Raw genomic sequence first — 14522 nt, 5'->3', positions numbered from 1 at the left:
ATTAAAGGAACAAAAAAGATCTTGACAGATGTAAAAAGACATAACTTAGCCAGAATTATGGATGTAGTTTAATGTAAGATGTTTCATCTACTCTAAATAAGAAAATTACAATATTTGAGAAAAATAATCTATTCATGAAAAACCGTGAAGTATACTTGTTGGTAGATATTCTACAGCTACAATTGTTCGAGTTCATTCGGAAATGAAAAACGGGAAACTGTTTCCACAAATGCAGAAATAAGAAAGATCGATGAGAACAATTAAGAATAGTACGTCTTGGAATCTCACTAGATGCAAAGAGCTTTTGCAGTTTGTAATCAGAAAATTCTTATGAACCATATGGCGATTATTACATCAGAGTTTGAATTTTTAATTTTCAGTGAGCAATCATTGTACCACCAACAAAATATATGTTTGTACTGTGTATTACTAGTAATAAATATTCAATTAGTGTTGAAATATATTGCACGTCTTTAGAAATCGGAACCAAGAAGAGCTCTCATGGATGTGAAGAATAATGATGTCATTCACAATTTTGCTCAGGAAAGACTTAAATCAGTTATTATCAAAATAAAAGTCGTCATGATGTTAACAGTGATGAAACTTAATTTGAACGAGGTGTCAAGGTATGGATAAACAGTTCTGGTCATAAAAATGGCAAAATCCAAAGCAGTTGGGCGTTTATAAGGGCCATAAATTGTACTGAAAAGAATCAATGACTCTGGATGTCCTGTCAAAGATCATAATTATCTTTGAAAATATGTCAGTGGAAGAATGACTAATTGAGTAACACCAAAGAAGAATTTATGAATGGAAAGTCAATCCTTTGAGGAGTACAGAATTCTTGCTGAGTCCACTTCCAGAGGATCACCAGATCTGCCAGTGAATTCACTCGAACACCTGCCTTGGAAGATTCCCTCTCCTATAACAGGAAGGCCAGTGAAAACAAGTGATGAGTTGCCATCTCATCTTTATACAGTGGGTCTTGGAAAAGAAAATCACCAACGAAACTTTGTCACTGAGTAATTTAATGTAGTGTTTTATTAATGTTTATATTAGGATTTTTCAGGAGACTTCACAATAAAGGAAAGAAGCAGTGTTTATAATGTTGTTATTTGTTTGTCTTTTAGAGAAAGTTGCGGGTCGTTATGTTTATGTTAAGATCGAAAATTTTAATAACTTATACCTCGGAAACTGAAAAATTAAAGTTATATTTTCCAGAAATATGAGAATAGATTGTAAATACAAGTTTATTGAAACATCAAGAAGATAGAGATGTGTTTCTAATTGTTAGTTGTTGTTTTAAACTAAGCACAACGCAACACAATGGACTATCTGTGCTCTGCCCACCATGGGTATCGAAACCCGGTTTTTAGTGTTGGAAGTCCGCAAACATACCGCTGAGCTACTGGGAAGCATTGTGATTGTTAGAGTGAATCAACCAGTATTTTCTCGTCTTTAGTCAAATATGTAGTTCTGTATTAATTATCTTACATATTGAATTATCTTGTACAAGTTTATTTTTTACATTAGTATAATTCAGATAACATCAATTATAAATAGCCTAAAAGTAGCCAAGCTTGGAAAAATATTAAGTAAAAATAATATAATTTCTATAATTTGTGTGTAATGGACTTTGAACTATTTTCACCAAATGATTCAAAAGAACCACAATAAAAAAATAACCGTACAATAATGATATTGTAATAATAAATGCCCATACAACCAATAATGTTCGCCTTGTTTGGACCATTAAACACGTATATAGAAGTATGATTTTGTGATGTTTCGCTTGTTTTACTAATTTTGTGTCGTTTACTGATCATATATTTTTTGTTTTGCAGTTACTTCTTTTTTCTTCTGATTTTTGCCTGAAAAATGCTTTGGTTTTAGGGTGTCTTGATATTCAGCTTTATGAATTCTACTTCTGCAAGTTATGGTAACTACAAGTTTCCAAAATGGACAATTAGTGTAGGCTGGATGCTTGGGGCTGTTTCTGTTATCATGATTCCACTCTTTGCTCTTTACGAAGTCTGGAAAACTAAAACACAGGGAAAGGTCAGTAGAAGTGCATAATTTATTAATGAGAAAGTTTTAAAATTGAAAAAGTAACTGATCCACTGGTTAAATGTAACTGCAATTTCGAAATAAGATCAACAAACATACGCAAACGCTTATAAATAAATAATTATTGGGCAGCTTAGTAAGAAGAGAAGTTTTAAATAAACAAAACTTTTAAAAATATTTTAGAAAAACATCTACTTTTGTTGCTACGAAAAGAATCACAACAAAGAAAGAAAGTGATGATAATAATGGTATACGAAAAATTAAAAACTCTTACCTTTGAAAAGATTAAATAGGATTGTTGTTTTTTTATAAACATTCAATGCGAATTAAAGAATTAGAATATACTGATGGTTAAACTAAACTTAACTTATAATGCATTTATGTCTTGTGAATGGACTGAATTTATTTAAATTTCAGTTCTGTGAGGAAGTATTAGAATAGCCATAAAAAAGATATCTGCAAAATACTTTATTTTCTTGTAGTTTGTTAAAGTGAACGTTTTCTTTTTCACGAAAATGTAGAGAAAATCGTTCTTTGGTGCACTTTAAATTATAAAATACAGATAATCAGTTTTCAAAGTATATTGGTCTAATTATGCTCTAATTCATGAAGAATTTGTGCATTGTTAAAGTGATTCCTCTTGGTAATTCTGCGCATTTTCAATAATAGCTGAAAAATATATAATACTATAAAAGATTTGGGAAACCGTGAATGCACTATTCAAATTTGCCATGAAATTTGTCGTTGGGGAAAATTGGAGTGCTCTAGGGAAAAAAACAACAAACAAAACATTTTCGTTATTTCGGCATTGAAAATTTAACCTAATCAGTGCTTGAATTAAAAGTTAATCTGTGAAATAAAATGCCATTGATAAAACATATATGAATGAAATACTCAATAATAACTTAGATCCTGAGACAGAAGAGACAGTAACTTAAAGGAGAGTAATCCAGAAAAATTTATAAAGTTATGGAAAATGGGAAAATAGCTTATTAATGTTTTGGTTGTAGAAATACCTAGGATTATATTGCACAGGAGTTCATCTAGCTTTAGCTGTATAACATTCTGTGGATATTTAGGCCAGTGGCATAAGCAGCCATTGTTAGGCTTATAATTCAGATCTTTGGCTAAATATGTGTGCTCTTGGTTTTTGAGGTTTTCTTCCTTCTTCAGTTAGTTTTTTTAAGTCTATTGGTTTGTAGTGAGGATTTCACTTACCTAAAACTTGGGTTTGAGGTGGAATTTTCGCAAGGTCAAACTTACCTAATTGGGAATCAAGGTTATTAGTCTAGGAAATTCATTGATTTAATTTTTGGTTTTGAAGTGAAAGAAACAACAATGTAGGAGTATTATATCAGTTAACTGGTGAGAAGGTATTACTAATACTGCTTTAATAAACAAAGTAATTTTGCTTATTTTCGGGATGTGATTTTGAAGAAAGCATAAAGTTAAGATGATAAACCTCTTCAAGGACTTGCTTGATTTCCTGAGTAGCTATTGAAAGGTATATATTAATCAGGAAAATATAAACATACTGTGTTACGTATTATAATTTAATTCGGACGAATTTCCGATTTATTACGTTACGGATTGCGATTTCAAATAGCATGAACTTTTAATTTTGACTTAGAAGTTAATTGAATATCGATACGTATCAAATTTACAATATTTGCCAACAAGATTAATACATACAATTTTATTTCTTAACACAAATATAATTTAATATACAAATAACAATACAATTTGTAATAATGGTTATTAAAAATATTGATTTATATACAAAAGTTTTAGAAACTTACAAACAATACCGAGTCTTATATTTGGTCTGGAACTGGATATTTTATCGGCGGTTCACAATAAACGAATTAATTCTGTGTTGATACACAGATACACTTCACTTGGTGGGAAGACAGCTATCTTCTTCTCACATGAGATTTTTCCAACAAAAATACTTAATGTCCTCAAAGAACTACTAACATCTTAAGTTAATTCACTGGAGTTACACGGTTTGTAATGTTCGAATTCTATAAACGTTCTTGGTCAAATATTTGTAGTTTTCTGATTAATATGCATCTATCACAGTTACAGCTTCCAAGGTTTATTGTATATTAACTGTAGCAAACCAACAATAATAATATTGTCTCTTGACGGGTTGATTTAATAACTTTGTGGGTGAGGTTTAGAAAGTTCAATTGGCAATAATGTTCGGAGTTACGGTAGTGTTTTCGTAGAACATATGTTGATTTTTACTCTCGATAATATTCTATAAATTTAGAGAAGAGACGGAACTTCTGCAATATTCATCCAATAATATACGCCATATGCATCAAACTGAAACAAACGCAGATATTAAAATAAATGTATAACAAACAGTAAATCCGTTACAATATACAATTGTTATTTTGCTTCATATTATATCAAATGAATTTTATTTTACACTACAAGCAAAGAGGTGCGAAAAGTTTTGTTAAATGTGCAAAATATATCTGAGACGAATCTATAATGTCGTCCTCTGAACACATGTCTAACGTTTATTTTTAGCTTAATTCCTTAACTAAGTTTGAGTCACAGCAAACGAGGGAAACACATCTAGAATCTCTTCAACAACAATATCATCGTTATACGAAACAGTAATCGACTCACTACAACTTTTCCCATGCCAGTTCGTTTTATAACAATAATGATACACCGTTAATTGGCAGAACAAATCATACTCAAACCACAGCTAGATCTGATGTTAAATAAATGTTATGAAGAAGAATGTTAACAAAGTCATCCTTAATACCCTGAGCAATGACAGATTCACAAGTGGTAGAAATCGAATCTGAAGGCAATATACCCTTCAACAACAATGATTGAGTCGCCCCAGTATCACGTAAAATACGAATGGGTGATGAGATTAGTTGTGTCATTTGTCAAAGATACAAAACCAACAGACACAAAAGATTTAAATTCCTCCCTAACTACATCAGCCTATTTATCAGTGGCCATATCAACAAAATTGAGTGATAGGGTGAAACTACGTCCATATGTAGAGTCAAACGCACTGTGTGGTGCCTCCTTTTCTTTTCAAACATCAACAATTGCAAATAACATGACCAATTCTTTTTTTAGAATATGGCAGACAAGCCGGACTTTCGCAATAGAGATTTAACAGTGTAAGTTACATGCATTTCTAAATATATATTAATTTGAAACAAACATAGATATTAAAATAATTATATAATAGTAAATACGCTACAACTTACATGACAGTTTACTTGTGGTTCTGAGTTCCAACGAGACAATAAGTAAGCAAAATCTTTATAATGAACAAAATTAATGCCATGATTAAATGTTTTTATTTATCTTACTTGCAGTCCATCAGTGAATTTAAATTTCTGATAAATCACATACTTCTTTAGTAAAAGAACAGGTTGGTAAACCGTCAAAGATCACTGCACTTCTTTTTCTTCTGCTATTCTGACTTTTGCTTTCTTAAGATAACAGGAATTACAAAGTAACATAAGTTTGTTTTTTATTAGATTTTGCCATAAAGCTTTACTAGTGTAATCTTAGCTAAGACATTTCTTTATTATCCAATTTTTTTCAAGCCACCATTGACATATACTATGCAGTAAATTACTGCTGAATTTTCACTATTTTGACATAAATAACTACTAATAAAGTTGTAAGGGTAAACGTTTGTAGCTAATTACTCCATGAGTTGTTTTCGTTAACTCTATGAGTTTTGATATATGTATGTATGCTGTTCTGTCCTTTGTATTCTTGTGATGACCAATGAGCTTTGAGAGCTTGAACGTTGTATCTTCTAAAAGGATTTGTGGGAAAGAGGAGAAAATGAGTATCGGAGGAGACTGAAATCTGAGAATAGGTTTGGTCTAACAAAAGCTCCATCTTGTAAGCTGGTATTTTACTGTTTACATGAAAGGTCAGGCCCGGCATGACTAGGTGGTTAAGACCCTAGACTTGTAATCTGAAGATCGCAGGTTCGAATCCCCATCGTACCAAACATTCTCGCCCTTCAGCCGTGGGGGCGTTATAATGTGACGGTCAATCCCACTATTCGTTGGTAAAAGAATAGCCCAAGAGTTGGCGGTAGGTGGTGATGACTAACTGCCTTCCTTCTAGTCTCACATTGCTAAATTAGGGACGGCTAGTGCAGATAGCCCTCGTGTAGCTTTGTGCGAAATTCACAAACAAACAAGAAAGGTCGTGCTCACAGTTTTGATCGGGCTACTGGTTCACAGAGAAGACAACAGTATAGAAATTTAAAAATTGCTGATCCAGATATATCATTGAAGTTGACAGTCAAAATAAATGTTTGTACCTTTTACCTTTCCACTTCATTTAAGAGATCCAGGATTCTTTCCAACATTCTTTATCTAATTGATGATTGATAATCTAATACTACCGTAGGTTGGAAAAGTTGAAACATTAGACACTAAAAGTACTGGCCATACACACATCTTTTGGTCATTTTGACTTGTAAGTGGTCAAAAGATTAAACTACAGAAAAGAGTATTAGCTATAATGCAGGATGATACACGCAAATGTCTAAGTAACATATTATCAGCTTGTTCGAGGTTATCTTTGGCATTAGTAAAGTAAATATTCTGCTTGTCCATGTGTTTTACTCAGTTTTTTACATCATGTGACTGCTGAAGCTCCAAACTCGATGAGTAAAGTTCTTTCTAGTAAGAGTTTAGATGTACTGGAGTTTTACATTATAATAGCTGATACTGCGTATACAGTTTCGATGTGAGTTATCACATTCATCCACCTAAAGCAAATACCGAAGTTTTTCATTCCCTATTTCATAAATACTGTGAGTTATCATCAATACCATATCAATGATTGAATAATTCTTTCTTGTACCACCCAATTTAATTCCATACAGGCGCTTCAAGGAAGAAAGGGTATGTACTACTTTCCATATTATTGATATCCATAGAATTGGTTTTTATCCAGGAGCTACGAATGGGTTTCACATATCATAGATGTTTTAAAAAAATGTGTGTTTTTTCTAAACTACTTATGCATCAAAGTGTTTGAGAATTTGCGAATTTGTAAAATATTGGATACCTGTAACATAAAAGTAACAAAAAATGCAAACAAAATTTTAAGCCCACTAATTGCTGCTGGAACTTCATATATATCTTATATCCTAATTTTCCTCAATATTTTAACAGCTGTTTACACTTTTGGAAGTTTTAAAAACAAAGTTTGTAAAATGATAATAAAGTTCTTAAAAATATTTCAATTTTACTATTTCTTAGAAAAATATATTGTTGACAAAACAACAACTTTGTTATAAATGCTATTTAACAGTTTTAATTATTGCAAATTATAGTTTACACCCAAAATAACTCGTATTTTTTTGTATTTTAAGTTTAACAATGAAGAATGGGTTTTGTATCTCATAGAATTTAACAGTCAGTAAAAAGACAAAAAATATATTTATTCTTGCACTTTACATAATGATACAGAAAGTTAGATATACATTCGCGACATTCTCAAGAGGCTCGGCATGGCCAGGTGGCTAGGGCGCTAGACTAGTAATATGAAGATAACGGTTTCGAATCCTCGTCACACCAAACGTGCTTGCCCTTTCAGCCGTGGGAACGTTATAACGTTATGGTCAATTCCACTAATCGTTGGTAAAAAGTAGCCCAAGAGTTGGCGGTAGGTGGTGATAATTAGGTGCTTTCTCTCTAGTCTTACACTGCTAAATTAGGGACAGCTAGCGCAGATAGCTCTCGTGTAGTAGCTTTGCGCGAAATTCAAAAAGCAAACAAACATTCTCAAGATGTGAGGGTAAGTTCGGGTGTTATTTTCTATGTTTTTTAAGTTACTACTTTCTATTTTCGATTTAGAATTCCCATATTTGTAGTTTAAAATCACTTGTTTCAGACTCAGCCAAAATAATTCTCAAAGTAAAAAGATGAAAGCTGTTCATCTTACTGCCCATTTAAAGTAACCTTCCAGCTGAGAATTGTAAAACTATCAAGCATCGACAGCTGCTTAATGTTACAGGCTTATGTTACAGAAACAAGTGGCCAGAGTCATGTTCCATTACAAGGTAGGGAGGAAAGAAAAGACCCTAGTTGAACCTGCGGAAGATGTGAAAAGGCTTACTTACAACGTAATTATCCTTACTTAGATGTCCCTCGTAAAGGGATAAATTCCTTGGCATGTAACCAGCTTATATATGCCACAAAAGAGAAACATACGAGAATTAGGCTGAAGCAATATAAGCGTACATCTTTAAAGAAATCACTGTACTTTTGTAACGAAGCTATAATACGTTAAAATCAGAAAAAAACTATTAAAAATACAATCTCGAGGTACAAGATTCTCAGATTGAGTAGTGTTAAATCACCATCTTCCCCTGTCGATTATCTAGAATAATTCAAAGAATAAATTAGTCAATTGATTACACAGAATAGATAAAATAAACCACAAGATAACAGATGTTTCATGTAACTTGAAAGATCATACTGTTATGGAATGCCGACAAGAGATTGTAGAGAATGATAACTCGTTCCATTGGATAGCGGAGAAAAGAAGGTATTATAGATGTGGGAAATCTGGCCAGTACAACTAAGGCTTTGAATAATCAACAGTTACTCAAACACAAAGAAGACAATACCTTAAGGATTAGTCTCAGAGCCGAGTCACCTAAGAAGAACAACAAATATTTAACCAGATATTTAAAAGACAGAAACAAGCTCATCTGGCAATATATCTTCTACCACAAAGTAGATACAAAGTCCATTATTTGGGAAGAATCATCCCCGAGTCCATATGTTTATTTTTGGAAAATCGTGTATTATGCCAATTTATGCATAGTCTAAAGTTACAAAAGTTCAACTTAAGTTGGTTATAAAACATAAAACATTTCCTCAAGCAATGATGTAAGGAGAGGAAATAATATACTTATAATATGACATAAGTTTCAACAAAAGAGAAGTTATAAGATAAACTACTTTAGGACACCTCTCTTTACTGTGTGGCGCATGGATAAGTTACATTGAAGAATAGTGCATCTTGGGAACTGACTAGTTTCGAATAGTTTCATAATGTGTGATCAGGAAATCCCTATGTAATACAAGAATGTTACTATAACACAGTTTGAATTTCCAATGAAAACAAAGAGAGCATCCATTGTATCCCTAAGAAGTTATATATTCCAACCAAGTGTTATTAGCAATAAATATTCATGTAATATTTAGAGCGTAGAATGTGTCGTAGAATTAAACACTGACGTGTCCTGAGAAATTGGAAGAGCTCTTTTGGGCATGAAAAATAAAGATATTTATGATTTTACCCAGGAAACACTTAAATCAACTTACGACAAAGCAAAAAGTAACTATGATGTTAAAACAGGGTTTTATCAAGGTGGTATGGAATGGTGAACAATCATCATCACAAGAAAAGACGAACTTCAGAATTAAGTAGGGGTTAAAAGAGAAATAATCAATGATGTGAATCACAGAATCTAGAAGGAAAAGAGGTTCATGCTAAAGTGCCATTCACTGCAATTGTCTTTAGAAGTACACCAGTAGGAGAATGGTTAACAAAATAACATCAGTGGAGAACATGTTCATGAAAATTCAACTTGCTGAGGAGTCGAGAGCTCATGCCGAAACCACTGTTAAAGATCATAAAGGATAGAACCACCAGTAGATTCATTCCACCACCAGTGTAGAAAATCTTACTCATTAACAAAATAGTATCTGAAGAGAAAATCGCAAAAAAAACCTTCGAAAATGGAAAATTTAATGGCACATTTTGTTTTTATGTTAGGGTTGTTCAAAGGATTTCACAATCTGGAAAGGGAACAATGTTGTAAGGTATATTTTCAGTGTTTTTAATATAGACATTACCAGAAGGCGCTGCTAATAATGTAAATGTAATAAAAATATCAAGAAACAAGATAGAGTTATTATTATGAGGTAAGCAGTTAGTTAGTCCATAGTTTCATTCAGTTAGCTTTCTGTTCGTTCAGTAATTGAAAATTTAGTGGAACATGTATATCAGTGTCAGTTATCACATATATTCAGTGATTAGGCGTGAAACTGTACAAGTCAGATTATTTGTGCATTAGTTTTAGTACCACTTTTAGTTTGTAAATTTTTGTTTCAAATAAAAATTTTATTTGTTAACCTATTGTACAACTTTATATAAGTAATAGTGACCTGTTACAAATATTGAGGAAGAAATAAATTAATTTGCTTTTGTTAGGTGATTAGAATTTGCAGTACTTTCTCCAAATAATTTAAAATGATTTGCCCAACAAAATAATGTTTGTTTTGGAATTTCGCACAGAGCTACTCGAGGGCTATCTATGCTAGCCGTCCCTAATTCAGCAGTGTAAGACTAGAGGGAAGACAGCTAGTCATCACCACCCACCGCCAACTCTTGGGCTACTTTTTACCAACGAATAGGGGGATTGACCGTCACATTATACGGCTGGGAGAGCGAGCATGTTTAGCGCAACGCGGGCGCGAACCCGCGACCCTCGGATTACGAGTCGCACGCCTTACGCGCTTGGCCATGCCAGGCACGAAATAATGCATTACAATAATATATTAATAAACATTTGGTTATCAAGCTTGTAAAATATTTTGTTTACTAATTTTCATCACCAATACAATTTTCAATAAATAACTGTTCAAATAAAATAAAGTGATTTAGTAAATAGAAACATTATACACAGTTTTTTTACATTAAGTTAAAGTTATAAATCTAGATAATTTGTTTAAACATCTTTCACTTTAAATATAAAATAACGTTGACCATGTGTATTGTTAAAAGCTCTGAAGAACTCTTGTTTATTCCTTGTTCCTCATTTTCCAGTTCATTTCTTTTTATTTATGTTTATTTCTTTAAAAGAAACTTTGTTTAGATTTAAAATTAGAGAATTAAATTAAATGTAACCTGATAATGGTATCAGTTTCCCACTCTATTTTAAAAACAACTAGATTCTTAACTTATTGTATCCAGTCTTTTGACCAGTAAGCATTCGTATGGAATAACATAAGTAACCTTTTCATATATGACGTTTGAATGGATATGTCATGAAAGCAACTTGCGTGTATATAACTTGTATATACGCAGCTTGTGTATGCGTGACCTGTGAACATATGATTTTTGTATACGTGGCTTATGTACACGTGATTTATGTATATGACTTATGTACATGTGACTTGTGTATACGTGAGTTGCGTGCACATGATCTATATACATGCGATTTATGTATATATGACTTGTATAGAGGATACTTGTGTACAAGTGATTTGTGTAATGTGATTTATGTTTACGTGACTTGTTGTTATATACGTGACCTTTCCAAGTTGAAATTCTTTTGATTATGTTGCCTACTGTTAACCTTTTCTTTGAACTTGAAGTTCGTGAATCCTCACCTGCTACAAGAAGACTCAGTTTACTTATTATGACTATGATGTGAATTGTTACATTTTTTGGGTGGATCTAAGGTATCAAATTGATCTATATCCTTTTGTTTTCCAATGCCAGTAAGTACAAGGGATATCCATGTCTTCAAAATTCTAAATCCTCAATCTGAACACATTTTCATGATCTAAGCAGACGACTATTTTGCGTGGAAAAGAGTTGTTTCATACCCTTCCCAGTTTTCGGTTACATCTCTTTACCAACAAAACACCAAATAATGTAATAATGTAATTATATTTTAGGTATAAATAGTGAAATAATCTTTGTTTCCTCGTGTGCTTTTGTGTTGTTTGTAACCTTAAACATCGATTTTCTTCCCAGGAATGGCGAGATCTGTTCAGACCAACCGCTGATTGGGGACCAGCTGTAGAAGCAAATGAAACAAAGAATGTTGAATCGGAGACTCTGAACTCACAACCACACGGCTTAGGAAAACAACATAATGTCGCAGCACAATATGATAATCCCATATTTATATATGCTACGAGTGTGTGAGTTAAAAATATTGTACATTTATGCTTGTTGTTTAACCAAGATAGTATACCTACCTTTCGAAACAACTACTGAAGTCTGTAGCTGTACTTACTGTCACCATTCACTGAAATATTCCCATTAGACAGAGCTTCAGCAAAATGTTGACTGGAAAACACTTTATCCCCATTTTTAATGCTAACCAGACAATATCTTAAACGTAAAGGTAGACTATTAATTATGGGTTTAATATGGTTCACGTAATGAAACTACTTTTACATAATTTTCACAATGTTGTTATAAGTTATAACTAGAGTCTTTTCTCTATCTTTCGTAATTCCGTAAAACATATAATAGGTGGGACCTTTCCGTCAAAATCAATGATTCACTTTCTATTCTAACTTCACTTTCGTTTCCAAAATCCCCAAGCGGATTAGCGACAAGCTTACGTACTTACAACACCAGAATGTGCGGTTCCATTCCCCAGTAATGGGCACAGTAGATAACCCAAAGTAGTTTTACTGCAAAACAAACAAACAATTAGCGTCTAAATTTCTGATGAAATGCCCTTTCAGTAGTTATTCTAAACGTAAAGTGAAATTCGTTAGCCCTCTTTCAGATCACACAGTTGATGCTAGTATTATACTAGAACGATAAATCTTGTTGTTACTATTTTACGCAAAGATATAAAATGGGCTTTGACCATCGCTTGGAACGCACCACAAATTTCAACTTTCTATTTCTGTATATTTACGTATGACTCGGTGGGGAAGAGTTAAAAATGTGATTGAACATATTCCACGATCTTGTAAATTATCATGAGAGTTCGAACAAATAAAGGCTGAATTTTGTATATTTCTTCCTAAAAATTAAAAAATATATACTCTAACTTTCAAACAGAATTTGCGTGAGCATTTTTTGTCGACTTTGAAATAACGATTTTAATAATGTGATATTTTAATATGTTTTTTTATTTTAGTGAATTGCGATATTATTACGGATTTATAGCTTAAAATATTAAAAATTATAAAGCTTATGTAATAGAAGCGTTGTTTTTATTTACAAATATAATTAAATTTAAGTACAGTTTAAATAAAACTCTTTAGAATCCACTGATGTATTTCTCAAAAAAAAAGTGAGGCATTAAAGAAAATAGATTCATGTTGAATGTTTTTCCCTTGTTTATTTAACGAAATAAATTAATATAGAAATTACCATATACAAGTATGTCTTAAAAATATATCGTGTAAGAAATGTTTGGTATGTTTACCCATGAAGGTGAGAATGCACTGAATGGAAGAGATAAATTAAAGACCATAAATGAAAATGCTAAACCTAAAAAAGGTTCTCCGTAGGTATTAAAATCCACTACTAACCAACGTCTGCGTATGTATGTTATGCATATATATATACATACATGTACATACTTCTTGATGGTAAACATTCGTTAAATCAAACAATCTATGATCGATAGCATGGAAATTGGAAGACAGAAACCACTGCTGTAATATAGTAATAATAATAACTTACGATCAAAATACGATATGTTCACTTAGAGTGAAACTAAAAAATCAAATTGGCCTTAAATATAGCTAATCAAATATACTGTTTTCATTTTCTACTTATAAACATTAGAAAGTATTGTTTCATCATCGGGTGACCTTGATATTAATGGTATTTTTGGACCTAAACTCAGTAATATCTCGCAAGGCTCTCAGTGGAGTTGAGTTAAACCTTCTTAACTTTATGCTTGCATTATAACTTTAATTTTCAACTTTGCTGTCATGGAAGACATCCTTGCCTCGATGTTAACTACACCGTAAGATTGGAGAATTCACACAAAACTCCGCTAATTAATAAGTGTAATGATATAGCTACATGTTCAGCTTCGCCTTAATGGACTTGAACTTTAACTTGTCATTCTGCTATTTCTGGATTATTTTGCTTTGAGAATAAAAGTAGGGAAGAGAAATTTGAATTCCAACTTTTCATAATCACATCAAACATATCAATTCCAAATGTCCATAGTCACACCAAACATATCAACTTGAGTATTCTTTTAACAGTTCCTAAGGAAGAGAATGAAAAGAGATGTGTGATAGAGTGATACGGAATTATTATTTAGTATTTTTTAATTATACACTACTCGTTGCTATTAAGAGAATCCAGTCTGCCACATTTGCTGTCTTAGGGTTTGGTGGTTTATTGTAGTGTGTTGTTTTCATAACTCATCCTTAGATGTAATGCAGAATTATCGCATATTGATTTCACTTAAAATATTAAACAATTACTTCTCATATATTCTTTATGTGTTGATGTTTGTTGAAGTTTTCTAAGAAGTAATCTTACGTCATTTTTACAGAATGTGGGGAGTAGGTAAGCGTTTTTATTTGGTAGCTGCACAATAGACTTTTTAATTAAGTACGTTCAGCAAATAGGTTTTTCTATAAGTATGCATACTTATGTTAGAACTCATTAGAGCTAACGCAAAACCATCTAGAATGGAA

General features: G+C 32.2%; 1 protein-coding gene across 4 annotated transcripts in view; it reads left to right on the top strand.

Annotated features, from left to right (window-relative positions):
- LOC143234380 (sodium- and chloride-dependent glycine transporter 2-like) overlaps nt 1-13172 on the top strand; it is an 80854-nt gene extending 67682 nt beyond the window's left edge. For 2 of the 4 annotated variants that reach the window (XM_076471699.1, XM_076471696.1), the window contains 2 exons: nt 1894-2058; nt 11866-13172. In XM_076471699.1, the coding sequence (XP_076327814.1) occupies nt 1894-2058; nt 11866-12039 (339 nt within the window). In that variant the 3' untranslated portion in view covers nt 12040-13172. Of the gene's footprint in view, nt 1-1844; nt 2059-11865 lie in introns of those variants that run through there. The other 2 variants (XM_076471697.1, XM_076471698.1) reach the window with 2 other exon arrangements.
- Nucleotides 13173-14522: the final 1350 nt, after the last annotated feature.

This window comes from Tachypleus tridentatus, chromosome 12, assembly GCF_004210375.1.
Source record: "Tachypleus tridentatus isolate NWPU-2018 chromosome 12, ASM421037v1, whole genome shotgun sequence".
In the NCBI taxonomy this organism is placed as follows: Eukaryota; Metazoa; Arthropoda; class Merostomata; order Xiphosura; family Limulidae; genus Tachypleus; species Tachypleus tridentatus.
This window is presented reverse-complemented; position numbering and strand designations above follow the sequence as displayed.